Source organism: Neophocaena asiaeorientalis, unplaced genomic scaffold, assembly GCF_003031525.2.
Source record: "Neophocaena asiaeorientalis asiaeorientalis breed wild unplaced genomic scaffold, Neophocaena_asiaeorientalis_V1.1 scaffold65, whole genome shotgun sequence".
Lineage (NCBI taxonomy): Eukaryota > Metazoa > Chordata > Mammalia > Artiodactyla > Phocoenidae > Neophocaena > Neophocaena asiaeorientalis.
The window spans coordinates 16,951,743-16,974,500 of NW_020173215.1; the positions used below are offsets into that span (position 1 = coordinate 16,951,743).

The 22,758-nt window shown below is 57.4% G+C and overlaps 1 protein-coding gene across 5 annotated transcripts in view; it reads right to left on the reverse strand.

Moving 5' to 3' along the window:
- ABLIM2 (actin binding LIM protein family member 2) overlaps window positions 1-22,758 on the reverse strand; it is a 149,871-nt gene that overhangs the window by 35,686 nt on the left and 91,427 nt on the right. For 4 of the 5 annotated variants that reach the window (XM_024745189.1, XM_024745187.1, XM_024745188.1 and 1 more), the window contains exons 10-11: window positions 18,797-18,943; window positions 14,835-14,955 (exon numbers count right to left, since the gene is read on the reverse strand). In XM_024745189.1, coding sequence (XP_024600957.1) covers window positions 14,835-14,955; window positions 18,797-18,943 — 268 coding nt within the window. Of the gene's footprint in view, window positions 1-4,806; window positions 4,861-5,409; window positions 5,512-14,834; window positions 14,956-18,796; window positions 18,944-22,758 lie in introns of all 5 variants that reach the window. The other variant, XM_024745190.1, reaches the window with a different exon arrangement.

Below are 22,758 nucleotides of genomic sequence, written 5' to 3' on the forward strand. Positions count from 1 at the left end.
CAAAGGGCTTTTGGGAATGTGAGATTCCAGGAGTTCAGATCACAGCGGCCCTCCTGGGTCCGAGGACTTTCCATAGCCTCGGGGAGCACGTTGGGCCAGACAAACTCTGCCTGTAGAGCTACCCCAGGGCTTAAAGAAGGGCCCCACCTCCAAAAAGGGGGATATCCCACCAAGATTTAGCCAGTTTTCTCTGCAAACGCCGCCAGCTCCATGAGGTGTGCACACGCTAACCAGACTCAAACCAAGGGCTTTCCAGAGCCCCAGTCTCTGCCAGTCCGCAAAACACCCAACGGATTCTCTCGAGAAATGGAGCACGGCTAGGAAAACAGAGGAACCCGGAGCTTTGTGTTATTTTCGGGCTGCTTCCTTAACAGCTCTGAGCCTCAGTTTCCTGATCTGTAAAATGGGCAAATGACGCCCCCCGCCTCCAATTTACGAGGATCGCATGAGATAACACGCAGGTGCTGTCACATGATGGGGAGCTCAGCTTACACGTTTGGAATATTAGGAATAAAACGAGAGGCTAACCGGGCCGCTAATTTGTAACATGCCGTTCCAGAGTCTCGGGAAAAGACAGATCAACTCAGGACAAGCAGAGAAGTCGAGTTGCGTGTGTCTTTCCTATCACACAAGGCAGCTCCTTCCGAGCCCTGGAAAGTATTTACCAGTGAGTACCCTTTTGGGAAAGGCTGATGTCTGACTCCCTGCGTCCCTTGGGACCTTTATAGGGAGCGTCCCAATGAGAGGGGGAGGTCTCTAATTTTCTTTCTGGATACAGGGCCATTCCCTTTCCTCCCACTCCCAGACCAAAATGAGACCCGACCCCACTACAAAGGAATCCCAGAGACACATGAGATGTGATTAATTCCCGTCTTAAACCAGGCGGCAAAGAAAGAGCTGAGAGTACAGGCTACATGGGTCGCCTTTACCGTCTGGCGTGGGTGGGCAGCTCTGGGAGGTGGGAGCGAGCCCCCAACCGTCTGCAGGTGTGAGAGGTGGTGAGACGCCACCCCCGCTTCTTGGGCCTGCGTCTCCGCACACGCTGCCATCTGACGGCTCACGTGCGCTTACCAAGGAAACAAAACGTCTGTCCCTGCAGCTGGACAGTCAGCTTCCTGGGAAATTTGGGGGAGACATTACTTTTTCCTCTTGAATTCACTTTAAACAGTCTAAAAACTGGGCCAGCTTCACTCCATTGAGAGGAAAGTCCCTGCTCTGTGCCAAGCATCACGGGGCCTCATGCAGAGCCCCTCGAAGCCAGAACCCCATTCTTCAGGGCGAGAGGCAGAGCTGGCAGGGGAGCAGCTGCGGCTGGAATCCTGTCTGCCTCCCAAAGAGTCCTGGGTTCAACACTGCGATTGATTCAGGACCGTTCGAAAGACACCCAAAATGTCCCCATAGCAGCTGGACCTTTAGCGGGTGGTGGGAGGTCCCCCGCACCCCACCTCCCAGCCCGTCCAACGCCCTCCGCTGGTCCTGAAGCATCTCTGCCCGACGGGATGTGGTTCTTCCTTCCCTTCGTTCTTATTTCCCATTCAGTTCCTTTGCTTCCTTTCTTCCCTTTCTTATTCTTTTTTGAAGCCATTAAATTGTAACCAAGTAGAATTGGAACTAAGGTAATCTAAGAAGACACTATTGGTCTCTAATGATGCAAAATGATATAAAATAAGAGTGGTGGGTTCAGGGGTCAGGCAGACCCGGTACGACTTGGCCATCGACGGGTCACTTTGTGGCCCTGGCCTTAGTCTCCTTGTCTATAATAATACCCGCCTCAGGGCTGTGTTGAGATGAAACCCCAGCACACGCGATGCATCCAGTGGCAGCTATCTGACTGCTGATCCTAAAGCTAACCCTGGTCCTCACCGTCAGGGTTCCACCCCCGCTGAGTCCCCAGGCCTGACCATCCTCACGCTGGAGGCTCATTTCCCAAAAACACCAGTGGGACTAGAGCACCAGAGAGGAGTGTTGCTAATTAAAAAAAAGAACAAAAAACAACAACTTTTGATGAGTTGGAAATAAAAAGTTGAAAAGTAAATACATTAATTAAAAAGCATAACATTTTAAAACTCACTGAGAATATTATCTTAAGCTAATTAAATGGTCCAGGAACTCGACATCGTCACCCGGAGTCTGTTTCCGGAAAGTCTGGCTGCTAAAAGGATGGGTTCTCCTGAGGTGTGTGCTTCTCTCCCTTGACAGATGAGGGGACGGTCAGTTTGCTGAGACGGGGGTTGGTGGCTGGCTGCACGTGGGCTTTAAACACACACGCATGCTCACACACATGTATGATATGCACACATGCACGCCCCCCACCCCAATGCACTTCTGCCCGGATATGGTCCAGCTCGATGGGGCAAATCTTGTAAAATTAAGACATCTCAAATCTATTGGAAATCAAATGCATCCCATCACATCCATTATGTCCTTAGTTTATTTTTTTGGCCGTGCCACACGGCATGCGGGATCTTAGTTCTCTAACCAGGGATGGAACCCAAGACCCCTCCCGTGGAAGCGCGGAGTCTTAACCACTGGACCGCCAGGGAAGTCCCACATCCGTTATGACCTGACGGTTGTCTAAGGAAAGCTGGTGGAGAGGACTACATGGCACCAACTTCACTCATGGCCCATTTATAGTCAAGCAGGGACAGACTGCATTCACGTTCATCCCCACGACGTGGCTGAGCGCGTGGCAGAGAGCAGGCGCTCTATAAAGTTTATTTCATAAAATAATCAGTAAACCCACATTCTAGAATGCTAAGAGGGTCTGGGTCATTGTTCAGGGTTCAGTCAAAGAGGAATTCACTTGCCTTTGGATAGAAGAGGTGTTTCTATCCAGATTAAAAAAGAAACACAAAGATTGCCCCTGGTAAGAGTAAACGAGGACTTCCCTGGCAGTCTAGTGGTTAAGACTCCGCGCTTCCACTGCAGGGGGCGCGGGTGCGATCCCTGGTTGGGGAACTGCGAATATCCCGTGTGCCGTGCGGCATGGCCAAAGAAGAGAAACCGAATCTCCACTGCACGATTTGGTTAAGGGCCTCACTGTCAGAAGTCCTTTGTCCTAGATCGGGCTCCGTCAGATGCTTGTGAGCAATTTCCTAATCTGATTTACCGCCTATTCCCCTCCCAGGGGCTGGCTCTCCGACCCTGTGTGTGGACGTGATGTGTTAGCCAGTGGCTGATAAAAGGCCGAGTCAGGCAGTCCTTCCTGTGGACGCGGACAGTACGCACAGCCTCCTGGCTGCAGTATGGGTGCCACGATGGAAAGACACCGCTCTGTGCCTGCTCCTGCCTTCCTGTGCCTCAGTTTCCCCACTGGTAACACAGGGAGCTAGTCTGGACCACCTCTGAGGGCCCTGGAGTCTACGCGTCCCTCCCTCTCCGACCCCTCGGGAAGATCTGTGCTCCCTGCTTCTCCGACTGAGAGGCAACGGTGAAAGGCATCGCCTTGCGGAAACCCAGGAGTTCCCATTCATCTTTTTCTTTCTTGGGAAGAGGAAGAAATACACAAGGCATAGGGCCTATTGCAGTCAAGGAGAAAATTTAAAACACACACGCGCAACTAGAGCACGGATTTGTCAGTAAGTCACAGAAAACACACTTTTATGGATTCCACCCAACAGCGTCCATCCAGTTGTCAACGGGGGATGTGGCTGTTTTCTGGGTGCATCTGGACAAGGACTTTAAGTATGGGGATCCCTCTTCCCATCTCTCTAGCGTCTTAATAACAACCCCCATCACGTGCACCGCATTCGACAGTTTAGAACAGGATTCCACGTTCATTATCCCATCCGGTCTTCACAACCAGCCTGCGAAAAGGGCCGAGTGGAGGGTCGGTCCTGTTTTGCAGATGAGGAAACAGAGGCTCAGGATGGTGAAGCAACAAGCCCCAAATCACCAGAAATTCTGGGACGAAACAGAGGTGAGACCTGGAGCCTTCTACTCCCTGTGCACCTGTCCCCTGCAGGCTCAGGGGGAGCGGAGGTGGCTGGTCACCCCTGAGAGGGAAACTGGGGGGTGAGAGACGCCCTTGGAACCAAGCATCTCCAGCCCCTATTTGCTGATGCAGGAAATCCCTTTAACCAAAGGCTAAGTCATTTATTCTATCATCAGAAATTCTCAAAACACAGGACTCGGGCTTCCCTGGTGGCGCAGTGGTTGAGAGTCCGCCTGCCGATGCAGGGGACGCGGGTTCGTGCCCCGGTCTGGGAGGATCCCACGTGCCGCGGAGCGGCTGGGCCCGTGAGCCGTGGCCGCTGTGCCTGCGCGTCCGGAGCCTGTGCTCCGCAACGGGAGAGGCCGCAGCAGTGAGAGGCCCGCGCACCGCAAAAACAAAAACAAAAACAAAAAGAACACAGGACTTAAATTCTCATGGAGGAATAAACGACTGATTCTGGTTTGTCCTGTTTTACAAAGACCAGGCTGCATCAGATTGTGGTCCAAGCACCTCCGTCCCTCATCATCTTGGCTAAAGTCAGTCTGGCTGCCTCTCTCAAAGTAGCGTCCCTGAAGCCACACACCGAGACCAGCTCTTGGTTACAAATCCCCAGCCCCAGCCCGGCCCACGTGTGTTAGCCCCGGGTTTAGACACACAGAGGTGTCCTCAGTAGGACACACCCTTTGCTGTAATTTATGCAGGGGCCTCTCGGGAGCCTACCGGCAAACTTGCACCCAATGTTTAGACTGCGGGGCCTCCGAGGTGCCCTCCCCATCACGTGTCAGAACACAACGACAGGAAGCATTCAGTAGCAAAGGCACTGACAGGCATGCAGGGCAAACACAGCAGCAGAGGAATCCGACTGTATGTACCATGCTGCTTGTAGATGGGGGGTTTCCTATAGATGTTATCTTTGACGCCAGTGTCTGGGAAAGAAGAAAGAAAAAAAAAAAGGAGAGAACAGCAGGGTGAGCGAGCAAATTGTGATGGTTTCCATCCTGCCGCTTTTGCGTCAGCAGCAATCCGTCACCCAGACTTAGAGTCCCCAGCAGGGATCTGGCTCCCGCCCCGGAGACTGGCACCCAGGCCTCACACTGCACGTCAGCCTCGCTCAGCCCCGATGCCACCCGCCGTGTGAAGGGGGCAGAGGGACAGAGGCGGCTGGAGCGGGCGTCCAGCGACGACTGTGACCCGGTCAGCCCCCCTCTCTCCAGCCCGTTCTCAGGCGGGCAGCCACGCCTCCCTGGTGCTTGTGGAGATTCGGGAGAAACTCAAACACGTGCCAGTTTGGGGATGCGCACACCCATCTGTGGACTTTTAAAGCATCTCGGAATTTAGGGGTGAGGGAGACGGGGAGGCTCGGGGAGCACGCCACCCCCGAGAGGCACGGCAGCCCGCTCCCACCCCCTGCCCCGACAGCTCAGGGGCGGACAGACGGTCTGCCTGGCAAGCGGCCGTGTGTCCTGGGCGCCTACCTGGGACGTGGAAGTGGCGAGGAGCCTGCTGGTAGGTGGAGGGGGGAGGCTTGCTGTCTGAGAGCACGGAGAGGCTGGAGGTGCTCCGGCCACTTTCACTGCCTCCAGACGGGAAAGCAAAGCCGGCAGACAGAAGGCGGGAAGGGAAAAGCAGAGGAGAGCATTTCAAGCATGAAAGTGAGCCCCTCTCCGCTGCCCGGCGGGGCCGCCCGAACCCGCTGCCCAGGGAGAGGGACCCTCACCGACACCTCCAGGTGGGCCCCACGGCTTGTTAATCCAACCTCGAGGGGCCCCGTTCGCTGGCCCCGTGGTGAGGGAACAGGTACGCCCCGGGCAGAGCCCGTATTGGTTCCCAGTTCCTGCAAAGTCTGGCCTGGCCGTCGGCAGAGCTCCCTCTCCTTGGGGCGGGTACAGCCCACTGTTGCTCTGCCGTGGCTGCCATTGGAGCCCAGAAAGTCACAAATTCACCAAAAGTAAGCATCCCCCCACGCCCACGTCCTGAGTATCCTTGCGTAAAAAGATGCTGATTTCTTGGAGAATTCACAAACTAGCCATTCAGAATCGGGATGAAAGGGCTAGAATTCAGCTACATCTGTCCTGAAGAGCCACTGAGTAAAATCCGATCAGCCACGGGAGAATAAGAGACCACTGGTATTAATCTGCTGCCCTGTTCCCAAATAAAGCAATTTTTTTTGCCCAGTTAAATGGAAAGAGTCCTCTGATTCTGGCCCCGAGTTTTATCCCGTCGGGATTGTCATTTCTGTTCTGCGAACAAGGTTGGATTATCAAGTCACAAATTTAGACAGCCGTGGTCACCCGCCGATCCTACCTGCCCCCCACCACGCCTGCTGAGGGATGGGATGGTACACAGGGGGTGACGGGCGTCGGACACGGCACGAAAGGCATACGGCTCCTTTTAGCGAGACACGCAAAGGCACAGGGCATTTCCTCCCCTTCAGCCCCGGGAAACCCTCGCCGCGTTATGTGACAGCTTGGCAAAGGGAAGCGGACACCCCTGACGTGAAAATACCCCCGGTTGGGAGCCGCAGGACCCCGAGGTGACGTGGTGATGAGGCAGACTGAGCGCTGGGCCCAACCTGGAGGTGGGCTAATGGGGGGAGACGCAGTAGTCGGGCTCGTAGGGGACGCTCTTGCCTGGCGGAGGGGTGCGCCGAGGGCAAAGGGGGGCCCGCAGGGTGGGGCGGGATCAGCAGACCACAGCCACGGCCTGAACCAGGCTGAGGCCACACGGGGGCTGCTGACTACAGCTTGAGCATCTCCCTGGGGGCGGCACCAACTTCGCCTGTCGGCGTGGATGGAGTTTCAGGTAGATGACTGCCCCCCTCTTCAGGGCATGAACACTGCTTTTCCCTTAGCTGCCACCTTCCAGCACGGCACAGAGCCTCCTGGAGCCTCGAGCCAGGCCAGACTCCTGCACCCGGGGAGACCACACCCACGGGCACCTAAAGAAAACCTCAGATCCGTTCTGCCGGCCGTGGCTCATGCCTCTCCAGGGGCAACGGAGCGTGGTGGAAGCAGGGGCTTTACAGTCATCTGCTCAGACCCCGGCGTAGCCGAGGACGCTCACTTAAGGCGGCACCGCTGTGCCGGGCACGTCTTGACCCAGCTTCCAGTGGCCCGTTTCTCTCCACCCCTGCCCAGGTGGCTGGAGTCTCTAACATGTCACGGGACTCCTGCCCGCCCCACCCCCCGCCTCAGTCCCCTGGCCCACCGTGCAGTGTCTGACCTCACAGGCAAGACTCTGTGTGTGTGCGCACGCGTGCGTGTGCCCATACGCACACACGTATCTGAGGAGGCCCCCGGCTTTCACCAGGGTCCGGAGGCACCACGCGGTGGCCACACTGGGCTCTCAGGCCCACCTTACACCTGCCATCCAGGGGCCTCTACACCGGTCAACGAACTCCTAAGACCTTGCACCTGACCCAGGATGCCTCTGCTTGCCTCCCCTTCTCCCCCATCCCCTTCTGGACTTCCTTTCCAGCCCTCCCCACCTGTGCAGACCCTTCCTGGGTCAAGGCTCAAGTGCAAAGCCCTTCCAGAGAACACAGCCCAGCTGACCATTCCCTCCTCTGGACACGCACCTGCCTGCCCGTTCACCGTGTTGTTAAATCGTCATCAAATGCACCCTCACATAGACCCTACATGGGGTCTCCCGCAGCACTTTGCTCACGACAGCCCGGCGGCCACGCCACCACGACTGCCTTTTGCAGCGGCCGGTGTCCCGGTGAGGCCTGGCCTCAGGTGCTCCTCTGAGGGCCAGCTTATCCCGTGGGCCTTGGGGGCAAAACCCCCAACCACTGATGTCACCGGGGATGGGGGAAAGCCAGAGGTCACCCAGCTGAGCGGCAACTTTGAAAAGGCACAGAGCCCCTCGGGCCGAGGTGCGTGGCTTCTCCTGGAGATGGGTCAGGACCGAGGCCGCTTCTGACCTCTGCCAGGGAGGGGCCCTCAGCATCCTCAGGGAGACGCGAGGATGCCGGGAAGGGGACCTCTCAGAGCCGGGGAGCCCCTGGCCGGTGAGCGGCCACCTCGCCTGTTTGTCCAGATTGATGCCTTGTTGCAAAGCAGTTCCGGGCAGCACGGAGCCTTCCTGCGGACCCCAAGTATTCCCTCCGTTACTTTACGTACCACCGGCGCGTTGCCACGCAGGTGTTGTCTGAACGCCTTACTTTATTTGGGTTTCACCCGTTTTCCCCTTTTGTATCTGAGGATCCGTCCAGGACACCAGGCGACACTGGTCCTCACGCGTCCTCAGGCTCCCCTGGGCTGTGACCGTTCCTCAGACTCTCCTTGCGTTTCACGGCCTTGGCAGTTTTGAGAAGTGCTGGTCGGTGTTTCGCAGACGGTCCCTCGGCTGGGGTTCGTCAGATGCTTTTCTCATGATTGGACGGGGGTCACGATTTGGGAGGAAGAGCACAGAGGGGAGGCGCCCCCCCTCCCATCACGTCAGGGGCACCGCCATCCACGTGGCCGACCACTGCGATTGACCTTGACCGCACGGCCGAGGTCGTGCTGGCCAGGATTCTCCCCGTCCAGCTCCTCCCACACCCCCACTCTGTGCTCCTTGGGAGGGAACCGCCGTGCACAGCCCACACCTGACACGGGGCGGGGGGCCCCTCCTGGAGGGTGGAGGGTCCGCGTGAATGATTGGGGATTCTTCTGCCGGGAGTTTGTCTCTTCTCCCCCAGTTACTTATTTATCCAATCGTTCCTTTATATCGGTGTGGACGCGCGGACGTCTGTACTTTGCTTTACGATCCAACACCATGTCCTTCATTCTGCTGCTCAGCTATCCCAGCTCTGCCCTCGGGAGCCCCCTCACTTGCTCCTGTGGGTCTGCTCAAGGTGACCAGAGGCGAGGCCGGCCCCCAGCCCCTTGCAGGGACCCCACGGGTCACCAAGACGTGGGTGGGTTTCCACCTGCCCCTCTCACTGCCACGTGCCACCTGAGTCAGCCAAAGCCACCAGGTGGAGGGCCCCAGAATGGGGGCGAGATGAAGAGATGGCTACGGGCGCAGCGGGTGGGTGGGGGAGTGGCCTTGACCTGAGGTTCCGCATCTGCAGCCCCTCCTCTCGCTCTCACGCCCTGTCGGGAGCAGGCTCGGCAGTCGCTTCCCGTCACTGCCCAGCAAGACGGTTTCGGCAGCATCACTTCCGCTTGCGCTCACCTGCGGTCCCGCGGCCTCTGCTCCTTAACAGCTGCGAAGTCAGTCTTAAACCCGACACTGTCCTGGGAGACACTGGGGACTGAAATTCATACTAAAGCGTAAACGGCTGTCACTGGCACCTACGCTGCACGCAGGTCCTGGCAGGAGGGTGGCCCCGGGCACCAGGACACGGTGGGAAGGTGTGTCTGGGATGGGGGTGGATGGGAAGGAGCGGCATCTGGCCAGATCAGGGCAAACGCTGGCCTCTCCTTGGTGAGCCCTCCACCCACAGTGCCGTCCAGAGGGAAAATCTCCACCTAAGGAGCCAAAGAAGCTGAAGATGCTGTGAGGAGAGACCAGGGAAGGCTTTTCCGCGGAGCGTGGGTGGATGCCAGGTCCCGTGACCAGCTGAGAAGAAGGCAGGCGGTCCTTGGCACAGCTGGCTGCAGAGTGCCCACGGGCTGGGATGCGCCAGAGCCCGTGGGCCTCAGTGAGAGGTGTCGGGGAGAAGTGGTGGCCCCATGGCCGGCAGGTGGACGCACCTGGTGAACGAGGGCCTGCCTCTGGGCTCTGCCCAGCGACCTGTCCCTGAGCCTTGGTCTCCCCAGGGGTGAGTCCTGGCAAAAGGCCGGGGCTCCTGAGGTCACAGACGGCCCTTGAAGTTGGCAGGGGGCAGAGCCATGGGTGCCAGACTCCCCTGCATCCTGCACCAGAGAGGAGGGCAGGGGGCTTTGTCTAATTTCTGAACAAAGAGAACTGGGACCCCGAATAGCCAAAGCAATCTTGAGAAAGAAAAACAGAGCTGGAGGAATCAGGCTCCCCGACTTCAGACTATACTACAAAGCTACAGTAATCAAGACAGTATGGTACTGGCACAAAAACAGAAATATAGATCAATGGAACAGGATAGAAAGCCCAGAGATAAACCCATGCACATATGGTCACCTTATTTTTGATAAAGGAGGCAAGAATATACAATGACAGCCTCTTCAACAAGTGGTGCTGGGAAAATTGGGCAACTACATGTGAAAGAATGAAATTAGAACATTCCCTAACACCATACACAAAAATAAACTCAAAATGGATTAAAGACCTAAATGGAAGGCCAGACACTATAAAACTCTTAGAGGAAAACACAAACAGAAGACTCTATGACATAAATCACAGCAAGATCCTTTTTGACGCACCTCCTAGAGAAATGGAAATAAAACCAAAAATAAACAAATGGGACCTAATGAAACTTCAAAGCTTTTGCACATTAAAGGAAACCATAAACAAGACGAAAAGACAACCCTCAGAATGGGAGAAAGTATTTGCAAAAGAAGCAACCGACAAAGGATTAATCTCCAAAATTTACAAGCAGCTCATGCAGCTCAATAACAAAAAAACAAACAACCCAGTCCAAAAATGGGCAGAAGACCTAAACAGACATTTCTCCAAAGAAGATATACAGAATGCCAACAAACACATGAAAGAATGCTCAACATCATTAATCATTAGAGAAATGCAAATCAAAACTACAATGAGATATCATCTCACACCAGTCAGAATGGCCATCATCAAAAAATCTAGAAACAATAAATGCTGGAGAGGGTGTGGAGAAAAGGGAACACTCTTGCACTGCTGGTGGGAATGTGAATTGGTACAGCCACTATGGAGAACAGTATGGAGGTTCCTTAGAAAACTAAAAATAGAACTACCATATGACCCAGCAATCCCACTACTGGGCATATACCCTGAGAAAACCGTAATTCAAAGAGTCATGTACCACAATGTTCACTGCAGTTCATAGCCAGGACATGGAAGCAACCTAAGTGTCCATCGACAGATGAATGGATAAAGAAGATGTGGCACATATATACAATGGAATATTACTCAGCCATAAAAAGAAACGAAACTGAGTTATTTGTAACGAAACTGAGTTATTTGTAGTGACGTGTATGAACCTAGAGTCTGTCATACAGAGTGAAGTAAATCAGAAAGAGAAAAACAAATACCATATGCTAACACATATATATGGAATCTTAAAAAAAATGGTTCTGAAGAACATAGGGGCAGGACAGGAATAAAGACGCAGACGTAGAGAATGGACTTGAGGACACAGGGAGGGGGAAGGGTAAGCTGGGATGAAGTGAGAGAGTGGCATGGACATATATCCACTACCAACTGTAAAATAGATAGCTAGTGGGAAGCAGCTGTAAGCCAAAGCAGCCAGGAGGGAACCGGAGCAGAGCCCTGCCCACCGCAGGGCCAGTGCCCACCCGGAGCAGACCGCAGGGCACCGTGCCCCCTGACCTCAGGGACACCGTTGGAAGGGCTATGACATTTAGAAATGTGGTTTCTAAACCACATTTTGGTGGGCAGTGGGGTGGGGGCCTGCCTGCCCCGCCTGCCCGCAGCACGGGATGGAAGGAAGGGCCTCGTTGCCCCTACCTGAGGTGAGTGGGCTGCCCTTCCCTCGGCCTCCCTCCCTGGCCCTCTCTCACGTGGCTGAGGATGCGGTGCTGCAGGCCGGGGGCAGCTGCCCAGGGGGCCCGTCCTGGGCTGAGGTCGCCTGACGCAGTAAGAACTCGAGGTGGAGGGCCCTGAGGGGCGGTGGAGGGACCGTCACCGGGTCTGCTCTGGCTCCTGCCCCAGCCTGGACGGACGTAGGCAAAACCGCCCCCAGGCAGCCAGCCCAGCTCACAAGGGGCTGCCCCGGGGCGCGAGGCTAGAGCAGCCAAGAGGGCAAGGGTCCTGCCGTCTGGCCTCGCCTCTGGGCCGCACCTCTGCCAGGGACCCCAAAGCAGGGCCACGTCAGGCGGGAGGAAAGCCCTGTGCTCTTCTGACCTTCAAGCAAAGGAAGAAGAGGCATCCCTCCTTGGTGACCTGCTGTGACTTGTCCAAAGGTCAAATTCACTCCAGTTTGCAGCGAGTCTTCGGTCCACCTCTGGGTGAGGGCACACCCCGGCCACGCGACACCCTTGTGCCACGCGGGTGTGCAAGAGGCCCTGTGCGCTGCTCTCCCGCTCACAGGATTTGGGGCTTTGCTGCTTCTCAGAAGAGTCAGTACGTCCAGAACAGGCCATGAACTGTGGGGATAGGTCCACTAAGAGGAGAGGAAGGCACTCCGATGACCAGGGGTTCTCTTCTCAGTTAGGCTGATGGAGTCAGGCAAACAGGTGATGATGACAATGAGAACGGTCCAAGTTCCAAGGAGCCCTGCCAGGTGACCATCCAATGATGGAATAATCCAGCTGAGCTGTCCTCCCTTGGCCCCTCGGGGACAGAAGGTTCTCTTGAAACTTTCACCACTCAGCAACTGTAAGGAACGGGGACCTTAACACGCGTCTGGGGGAATCAGCAAGAGATCATTGCTGCTCCTCTCGTGCCCTGGGAGTCTTTCCATGATGTATTAATCAGCTAGGGCTGCGTAACAAAGGACCACAGCTGGTGGCTTACACAGCAGACATTCATTTCTCACAGCTGCAGAGGCTGGCAGTCCCAGACCAAGGTCTGGCAAGGCTTGGTTTTGGGTGAGGCCTCTCCTCTTGGCTGAAGACAACTGTTCTGTCCTCACGTGGCCTCTCCTCTGAGCGCGTGCAGAGAGAGCGTCTGTTCCTCTTCTTAAATGCCACCCATGCTATCAGATTAGGGCCCCACCTGTATGACCTCACGTAACCCTAATAACCTCCTAAAGACCCCTTCTCCAAACGCAGTCACACTGGTGGTTGGGACTTCAACATATGAATTTGGGGGGACGTAATTCAGCCCGTAATATACGGACTGAAAAGGAATTGGTCCTTTTCCTGGTGTGACTCACACACGCGTGCCCGGGCATGGGTGGGGAAGGCGGGTAGGTCTGCGCCCTGGGAGGAGTTGCAGCCGTGCGGGGTATGCCTCCCGCCCGGCCACCAGGAGCTGAGGTCGTGGACATCTCCACCCTCTGTGCCTTAGCATTTGCTCCCAATAAGCACGGCTAGCGGTCCCCGCACCTGCTGAGCTGACACGGGAAAGAAAAGGAGATGACTTAGGGAAAGGCTCTGGGCACCAGCCCAAGGGTGGGCGCTGGGTAGGTCCGAGACCCCTCTTCCTGCCTCGCTGCTTGCTCCCTGACACAAGTTACTTCCTGGGAACGTGTACACGCCGACAGAGCTGGACACACAAGACGCAAAGCGGGGAGCATGGGCGTGAGACACGGGCTCGGGGAAGCCATGCGGCGCACACAGGACAGCGAGACACAGACGCACGGCCGGCCCTGCATCACAGCCCGCAGCCCTGAGCGCCTTACCTCGGAAGTAGGGGATGTAATGATGTCTGAACACGGATGTAGGGCTTGGGTGTTGGGACAGGGACAGGCAGCTACTGGTACCAACACTCACAGTACCAGCTGCGGGCAACAGAGAACAAGTCAGAGTCGGCCCTGCGCTCGGGGCCACAAAGCCGCAAAATATTCCTAGGCCCCGCTCTGCTAGGAACATTTGTGCTTCCTCTCTTGAGGAATGCACACCTTTCTGAGGCACCTGAAGGGGCGCTGCTAAGTACACTTTGGGCCAGTCTGCCCCGGGTTCTGAGTGAGGAAGCCCTGCCCTCTGGGGTCAGGGTGGCAGCGCCCCCAGGCCTGCTGGGTGGGAGCTGCTGGCCCCTGAGCCCTGCCCACTGCCCCACTTAGGGGGCTCCTTGGGATCCAGGGCCCACGTGGAGGGCAGATGGCCAGACCGGGGAGTGCTCTGTCACCTGACATGTGCCCCGGCCTTGGCCAGGAGAGATTTGGGTCTCAGCTCTGGGGTGACCACCTGACCAGGCACAACCAACAAGGCCAGAAGACCCAAATATGGTGGGCAGGGGTCAGCAGAGGCTGACAGCCCTTCTCCTGGGCTCACCTGCTCACCTGGTCACCTGGTCACTCGCTCATTCATTCATTCATTCACTCACTCACCCACTTTCCAAACATCTACTGAGCAGTATGTACCAGGCACATTGCAGGGAGTCCATGAAAATAACTTTGCAAATGAATGAGTTTTGATTTTTCCACAAGGGCTGCAAAAATCAGAGTTGAGTCCATGGAGGTGAGGATAGAGCCATGCAACAGCTGGCCGAGGAGGAGATGCTTTGCAAAAATCCCTCAGGAAGCAGCCTCTGTGTGGAGTCCCTGTGGCTTGGACACACTGAGGGCAACGCGGATTTTTAAAAGGGAAAGGAATGGAATACATAGCTGGGCGCCAGGCGGGGGATGAGGTGGGATGGGGTAGAGGATCCTCCTCGGGCTTCTCCCCACTGGGAGGGGGCTGGCAGTGGCCCCTGGGGACAGCTGTCTTTGGGGCCACTAACCCAGCTACCGGTGAAGTGTCAATGCGTATGCTGACTCTAGCTTTTGTGCGTTGATTTTGTCTCCGTAGTGCAAACCTTCCCAGAACCACGCGAGCTTGGAGCTAAGTGACCCCTGGTCTCCTGTCCTTCGTGCTGTTTTACCTTCCTGACATCTCTTGCTACTGACACATGAGCTGGATTCTACGTGCCCAGCACTGCCTTGTGTGCTTCACAGGATGGCTCCTCTAACCAACGGGGTAACCAGCTGCCTCTGCACTTAACCTCCCTGCCCCGGCACGAGAGGGCCTTTGCATTCATTAAAAGGACGGGCTCTCCATCACCCACTGGCAATCCCACGCCCTGTCGGTCGTTTCTCCAGGTGCTAAAGTAAGAGACAGACTCATAAGAGGAAAAGCCACAAGAAGCCCAGCTTCACGGGGGGGGAAAAGAGGCCGCGGGGGGCGTGTACCTGGACGGCTGTAGTGCTGGGGCGACCGCAAGGTCGGGGTGTAACGGCCGAGGCTGACCGACCCGGTGGAGCTTGGGCTGGAGGTCCGGCACTGCTTGTAGGAGCGGTCATCCTGATACCCCTGGGAGAAGACAGCCTGGTGAAGCCCGGTGCCGAGAGCACCGCCCACCCGTATCCACCCACCCCTCCGCCCTCCACTCAGTGTTTGCTCTCCTGACCCAAGAGGCTGACTCAACACGGCCCCAGGACGCAGTCCCCCCACCTCCCAGGGCACATCTGAAGAGCCAGACGGTGGGGGCGGGGGGGGGGCTGGCCTTGGTGCTGACACTCCCCTCGGCCTGAGCGTCGTCCCTGTGCCTGCCAGGTACTGGAGGGCAGGGTCCTGCCCACGCCTCTAGCAGCCCCTCCTTGTAGCTGGGGCTCCCACAGAGGAGGCAGAGGCACCTGCATCCACCTACGTCCCCTCTCGCCCCATCCTTCCTGGCACCCAAGGCCCCTCGGAACACAGTTTGAGAACCACTGAGATTCTGTATTCCCCCCGGCCTTGATGGGGGCTCCCCAGGTGCGGGCAGTAAGAAGGCGGCCCCCGCCCCGGCCCAGAAGCCCAGCTGAGTCAGACCCACAGCACTGACAACGCAGACTCCATTCAAGCAGGATGGCCACTGTCTGGGGTGGTCAGGGCAGGTGACAGGTGGCATGAGATGGCGTGGCACTGTGGCACGGGGGCAGAGCAGACCACCCGCCTGCCACAGCTCGGCACGTTGGCCTGAGTCACGACACGGGCCAGCGTCCTGCCGTGGGGTGGACGCTGCCGCTTTGCCCCTCCAGGCTGGCGTGGGATGAGTAATGGAAGAGTCTGGGTCTGGCGCTCACGGCTCCCACGCCCTTCCAAGCTGACCTCCCGCCTCCTAGGGCTTGCTCTTTAGCAGAACCCACGGAGCCACTGTCCTTAAAGCTTGCCTGTGTGCCCACCTGCACGCTCCACTCAGGCAGCCCTCATGCTGGGACCACACCTGCCAGGCCCCACCCATGCTTCACCCCGAGCCCCTTTGGCCTGGCCCATCCCGGCCATGGGCACACTCTCTCCCCTGGGATGGCTACAGCCCTGCAGTCTAGCCTCCATCCCCAGGCACCCTCTGCACAGCCCTGCTGGCCAGTTTACATCATACAGATGTCCTATCTTCTCGCCTGCACTGTGCCCGGGGCTCGCGGCCACACATGGGCGTGGCAGCTCAGTGCTAGTTGCCCACGTGCAGGCTTTGGCTGTCGTGTTCCTGGACCCAAGGTCTGATGCCCATGCAGACTGGAGTCTGACTGGTGGCTGTCTATGTCGCGGATCAGTTTTGAGAAACAAGAAAAAAGAGCGGGCTGCTAATCCATGCTATTTGATAGAGAAATGCTTTCAGCACATTTATCCTCGAGGACCCAAGATATTCCCATAAGTCCCACTTGGAGGCGCATGACGTAGTCCAGGCTAACCCAGCCCCTGGACTTTTTCTCTAAAGAAAGCCGTGACCCAGACCTCAGGTCAGACACAGGTGTCCCAGGTGTCCGTATCGCAGGGCCGGCAGACACAAGGGAAGCATGCAGATGAGATATGATTATAAAAATAACCAACGCCGAGGAGGAAGCCCCAGCCTCAGAGGGTCACGGCCTGATGCCACAGTCACAGGCCACAGTCAAGGGCCTGGGAGACCCTCCAGGGGAGCCCCGGTTGGTTATCTTTACCATCCGGGTGGCAGCGCCACGAGCAAACGGGGTGGGCCGGGGGCGGTTACCTCGGGCGGCGTCGGCGAGAGCAGCCGCGGGGACTGTGGACACAACACAGAGTTACCCGTTAGGCCCGGTGCCTGGTGGTCACTCAGGGAGGAGAGCACCCCGGCCCAGGCTCATCTGCACCACGGACCCTCCTCCACACGGCAGGAAACCCCAGCACGAGACCCAACACACGTCCCAAGACCTCCTTTTTGGAGACACACAGTCCATGGCACCCGAGGAAAAGGTCCCCAAGACAGTCCTCTCTGCGGATGAGTCTGGACCTTGTCTCATCCTGGCCCGCCCCTGCCCTGCCTCTCCCCCACGAGGACCCATTGCCAAAGGGAAGACTGTTGGCTCCGGGCGTTGGGTGGCCACACCCTGCGAGCCCACCACCCTTGGGTTTCTTCCGAAGAGAGAAAAGGGGCCCAGAGAAAGGAAGTGCGATTCAGAGCCTCGGGGCTTGGGGTGAGGACCAGTGTGCGGGGTACGGGGGTCATCGGGGCCCTGGGGAGTGGTGACTGGCCTCCCCGGCCAGGCACCTCCCGCTGGAGCAGGTGAGCACCGCCTGCCACCTACAGACGTGTTACTAGGACTTAGGGAGGGAGCGCCTGGCAGAAGGGGCTCTGGAAACGGGGCTTCCAGGCAGGAAAGCTCACCTGTCTCCCCCTCTCCTGGACAGGTAGGAAGACGCTGTGGAGAGTTTCCAAGGAGGAGCCCTGGCGACTGGGGACATTTTCTCGTACCATTAGAACGGCAAGGGGAAAGTGTTTCCCAATCTTCCCATTTCATTGAAGGGGAGACTGAGGCTCAGAAAGCCTGGCAGATCTCTGTGCTTCCAGCCCACTGCCCTTCCCTCTGCTAGCTTCCCACACTCGGATGAACTGCTGGAAGGCTGCAGTTCCAGAGGAGCAGGGGAAGCGGTCCGGCCCCGAGGCCAGGGTTTGTTCAACTCAGTGCACTGACCCACGTTCTGTGGCCCACTCCGCCATTTACCCACAGAAGGGCTCCCACAGAGAACACCTCTGAGCAGCCTCCCAGCCGGGCCATGGCAGGGCCTGCGGAGGGCAGAGGCCTCCAGGTCCCACAAGATGGAGGAGGGACAGAACCCCAGTACCTCGCTCTGGGCAATGGCCGCAGCCGGCACGGAGGCAGCAGTGACCAAGGTCAGCCACGAGGGCCCAAGCCCCAGCTCTGCCCCCGTGAGCAGCACGGTCCTGGGCCCTCACCCTCATTCTCCCTCACCCTCGTCTTCTCATCTACATCCTGGGACGGTCATTCCCAAAGTGCCGGGCCACAGGAAGTGGGGCGACGCAGAAGCCCGGTGTCATTGCAGAGTGAGAGCGGGCCTGAGGGACGGGTGATGACTGTGATATCAGTGACAAGGGCTAGTCACTACAGCATGACCGGTGAGCGTGCCGTGGACCCCTGGAGCCCTGGGCTGTCCCCGCCCTGCCCTCATGCCCCGCAGCTGCGCCAGCTGCTGGACCGCAGCAGGTGTCTGCTAGGCTGGGCTTGCCTGCACGACCCCATCATCGAGCCTGGCGCCCCAGAGCCTCGGCTACACCTTGGGAGACTCCGAGTGGGGCGCCCATGCCGGGCCACCACACGTGACCGGCACACAGACGTGGCCGACAGCTGGCAAAACGCGCCTCCTCTCCATCCCAGGTACTCCCATGGCCCAGTCACACTGAAGTCTCAAAAAGAAAAAGCGACTTCACCAGCAAATTCCAGGGTAACTGGAGAGGAGCGGCCGTGATTAGGAAGGCCCAGCAAAGGACACTGCCCACGGGACAGAGGGGAAGAAGTCGTCTGGGGTTCAACCAGGGGTTAAGCCAGCTCGGGGAACTCAAGGGACGGAGGAGTGGGCCAGGGCGGGGAGAGCCGGAGCGTGGCCTGGAGCGCTCTGGACAAAGGAACAGGATACATTTCCCAACTTAAGAAAATAAAGAGACTCTCGCTTTGCTCCTGTCACTTTCCTGATTGCCAGCGAGATTCCTGCTTTCTGCGCCCGCCAAGGGGGCCCATCAGTGTGTCTGCGAGGGGCAGTTCGGGGCCAGAGCACACTGGGGATTCTTTAAAGAGGAGGCGCAGGTTATCTGAGGGGGTAAAGTAGGCTGCGGCCGCCGGACGGCCGTGGGGACGGACGCCAAGGGGACCGGCTATGGGTGTCACGCCCCGCAGGCTGGCCCCGGGCCGGGCCGTACCTCGCTGCAGCTCTGCCTGTCCCCCACCGAGTGGCTGATGAAGGGCGAGTAGGAGATCATGTCGGGGCGGTCGATGCTGTAGATGGCCTTGTTCTTAGGGAGAGCGGCCAGGTCTCTGTAGTCAAGGATCTCATCACCCAGCTTGGCCTGCGAGAGGAAGGAAAGAGTCGAGGGGGTGGTCAGACCCACACCTGGAGGCGTGGTCGCTCGGCAGCAGTGGGTAGAGGTGGGGCCGGGGGGCAAAGGCATGGGGAAGCCTCATGGCACACGGACCTGCGTCCCCGCAGACAGTGAGAACTCAGCCCGTGGTCTAAATACACACACAACCACACACACACACATCTATGCTTGCATACATACATACACATGTACGTGTAAACAAATACACGTGTGTAGGCACAGAAAACACACACGCACACATGGATGCATGCGCGTAGTATACCTGCATGCGTGCAACGCACATACGCACGCATAAAATACACACGCACGTAAAAGATGTACATACATGCATTCAAACACATGCATGATGTGTGCACGTGCAAACACCCAACACGCACATGCAGACCCGTACACACAATATACATATGCACGCACACAGGGAACACGCCCGCCTACAGCTGTGGAGGGGAGACACTGACACGCCCGCACCTCCACACGCTCACTCGTACCCTCACAACCTAGTACACACGTACACACCTCCCTACCCAGCCACTCACACACACACACTCAGGAGCCACCACATCTGCTTAGGTGAGGTCCACCTGGGCGCTCGCTCCCCTGCGATTGGGCCCCGCCTCCCCTGCACCGCCCGCTGGCCCCTCCTCCTGGCTCCGGGGGCTGCCCGGGGGCGCGTGACTGACTGGACAGGCCTTGGAGCGGGGTGGCCGCCTCAGCTTGGCTCTCACAGCAGGGCCGAGGTTCCCCCCCAAACACCGGTCTCGGTCCCCGTGTCCCTGCAGCACCCCTCCAGCGCCGGCGGAATGTTTACGGCCCACGAGCCCAACGGAAGAGAGGACGTGAGTCCCCAGCCTGCTCCCAGCACGAGCCAGTTCCTGGTGTGGCGGATGCCCAGGCTGCCATCCCTCCTGGAGCTGACACACCAGTTACCTCCTTCCCCCGGGTCCCCTCTGAGGATTAATCTCAGCCTGGCATTGTCAGCCACAGGAAAAGCTGGCCACTCGGGCTGCCCCCGCTGGCTTGGCTCGACCCCCAAACCCAGCAGGAACCCTCATCTCAACCTTGGCTTCCCTCGGTGCCCCCGGCCAGGTCAACGCTGCCACCGCCCTCCTCTCTGCCCCTTCCCAGACCCAGGCGGCTCTGGTCAAGGCCCTCACTGCCCGCGTCCCTATCCAGCCACAGCCTCTGGGGGGCTGTCCTGCCAGCAATTCTTCTAACAAACACCACCAACAGCAGCATGACACTACACCTTCCACCCTGGACAGCACTGGGGGCGCTCACAGGACGTCCTCTTCACAGAGGAAGAACCGGAGCCCAGAGAGGCCAGGTAACTTGCCCAGAGTCACACAGCCAGGGAGGAGACGCAGGCTGTCTGAGTCCAGAGCCATGCTCCCCACCATGGCTCTCCTCCCCACCATGGCTCTCCTCCCCGCCAGGGCCACGTCGCTCAAACTCCAGCTGCACCCCGTCGTCCTCCAGCTCACATCCTCCGGCAGCCCCTTCTGGGATGGGTGACACAGCCCTCACTGCAGTTTCCAAACTCGGCCCTGATGTTTCCAGCCCATTCACCATAAGGTGTCTCCTCCTTGTTCCCCCAGTGTGCCAGGCTCAGCCTCCACCCTCCAGCTTTCCTTTACCCTCTGAAGTCCGGCAGCCCACCTCTTCCAGGAAGACTTCCCTGACCACCAACTCCAAGGCTCACGTGAGTCGTTGGGTACGCTAGGGGCAATCCCTGCCATCTGTGACGTAGGTTGAGAGAGTGAACACCTGATGTCTCAGCTCTCTGGCGATTCCCTTGGGAACCCTGGGCAACGTTCAGAAGACCTGAGTTCAAACCCTGAGTCTGTCGTTTGTAACTGTGGTACCGCCAGATCAGCATTTTTGAGCTGCTCCTCTCTGCCTTCCGGGGAAATCTGAACTCAGGCCCCTGGGGATCTGGCCCTTGTGTGTCTGCTCATCCAAGCCTCTCACTCCCCCACCCATGCCCCTTGTCACGCTCAACCCCTTACAGTTTCCAGAACACCCACAGCCTGAGTGAAACGGAGCAGGACCCTGTGGTGCTTCCACCCATGTCCTCTGCCTGCCTTCTGTAGGTAGAAAAACTTCAGCCAAAGAATAAGTTTAATCAGAGAAGTGAGAAGATGCAGAAACAAAGGAAAACCGTCAAAGGAGACCAAATGATAATAGTTTAATCATTAAGCAAAGTCAAAGACCTTTAGCTCCTCCTTAAGGGCTACAGATAATATTCTGAGCCGTATCCTGGGAGCTGCCTTATAGATACTGAAACCCCTACCAGGTGGAAGAAGTTAACTACATGATGACCAGACTGTAGCCATGACATAAGTGGCCACAATTCCGAGAATTGGCCTCAAGGAAACGGGAATAAACTGACCCTGGAACCGAAGACTAAGTGTACTTAAAGCCATCGAGATGACGCCGGTCGGATGACCGATGGCCAATTTCAAGACGACGGGCAGAGCTGCCTGTGCTGTTTCTGCGTGGAGCCCCTCCCTCCGTCTACAAAAGCTCTTGCCCAGTGATCGTCAGCGGGGGGAGTCAGCCTTTGGACAGGAGTCCGCCCTCCTCTACCTCGCCCTCGTTGCCAGCGTCCAAAATAGAGCAATGTTTCCTTTCCACCAGCCTTGCCTCCTTATTGGCTTTGGAGCGGCGAGCAGCTGGACCGTACTTTCGGTTACACGAGGGCTTGGTACATGCTGTTTCCTCCCTCCGAAATGCCCTTCCCAGGCCTCTTTGCCCGGCTCATCTGGTCCTTCCAGATTCAGCACGCTTCCCCTCCACCACCTCCCCTTCTCCTGTGAGTAAAGGTGCTGATTTCGTTGGCGCATCTGTCTCCTTTTCTCCTGAGGCTGGTGGCTCCTGGGGGTTCAGGACCGATTCACCATGGAGTCCCTCTCCCTAACTCCATGCTTGACACGGCACAGGTCCTCGGGGCAGGCATGCCGAATTGAGCTAAAATCGATGGCACGTTTGCCAAAGCCAGCTGGGTTCTCTGGGTCTTTGTCTCCCCCTGAAAATGGGAATACCACCTGGGCCTTGTCCATCTGCTGGATTTCGTGACCATCAACACGGCTCGATATAAAGGGCGATGCTGCCGAGGGGCTGGGAGAGGCCGGCATTCACAGGTCACCGTGGAGGCTGTGTCCGCCCACCCACCTCTGTCCTGCTGTGATCGCAGCGCTCAGTGCCCTGGTGCACAGTCAACAGTGCCCGCCTTGCCCTGACACAGGGGATCAGGGAGGCAGCCCGACGATGCCAACTGCCACCAACACGACCCTGCTCAGAAAGAAGCCTGCCCGCCCCCAGCTGGCCGGCTAGGTGGCTGTGCTCCTGGCTCCTCGGCACTTGTCCTGCCCAGCGGGGCTCACAGATGCATTTCCCTGCATCCGAGTCCTGGGGCGGTTGCCATGACAACGGGCTCTGTTGTCTCATTGGCGGAAGGCCACTGGAGTGTGTGTAAGTACAAGTGTTTTCCCTTAGCTTTCTTCTCTCCTACACTGTAACCAGCATAACAACTAATAAAAAGATATGACCGTATACGATGTTATAGCTCTAACATAATCCTACCGATGATATAACCTAACGATGCCGCTTTTATGCTATGCCGATTCACCGCTTTATCGCCATGCCGAAGAAAGGTTACAAAACAATATAGCCAATGTGACCTCATTTTGTTAAAAAAAAAAAATACACGCACACAGAGGAAAAGAAACCTAAAGGGCATACTTCAAAATATTAACAGTGGCTACTCTGGCTGGGAGGATTAT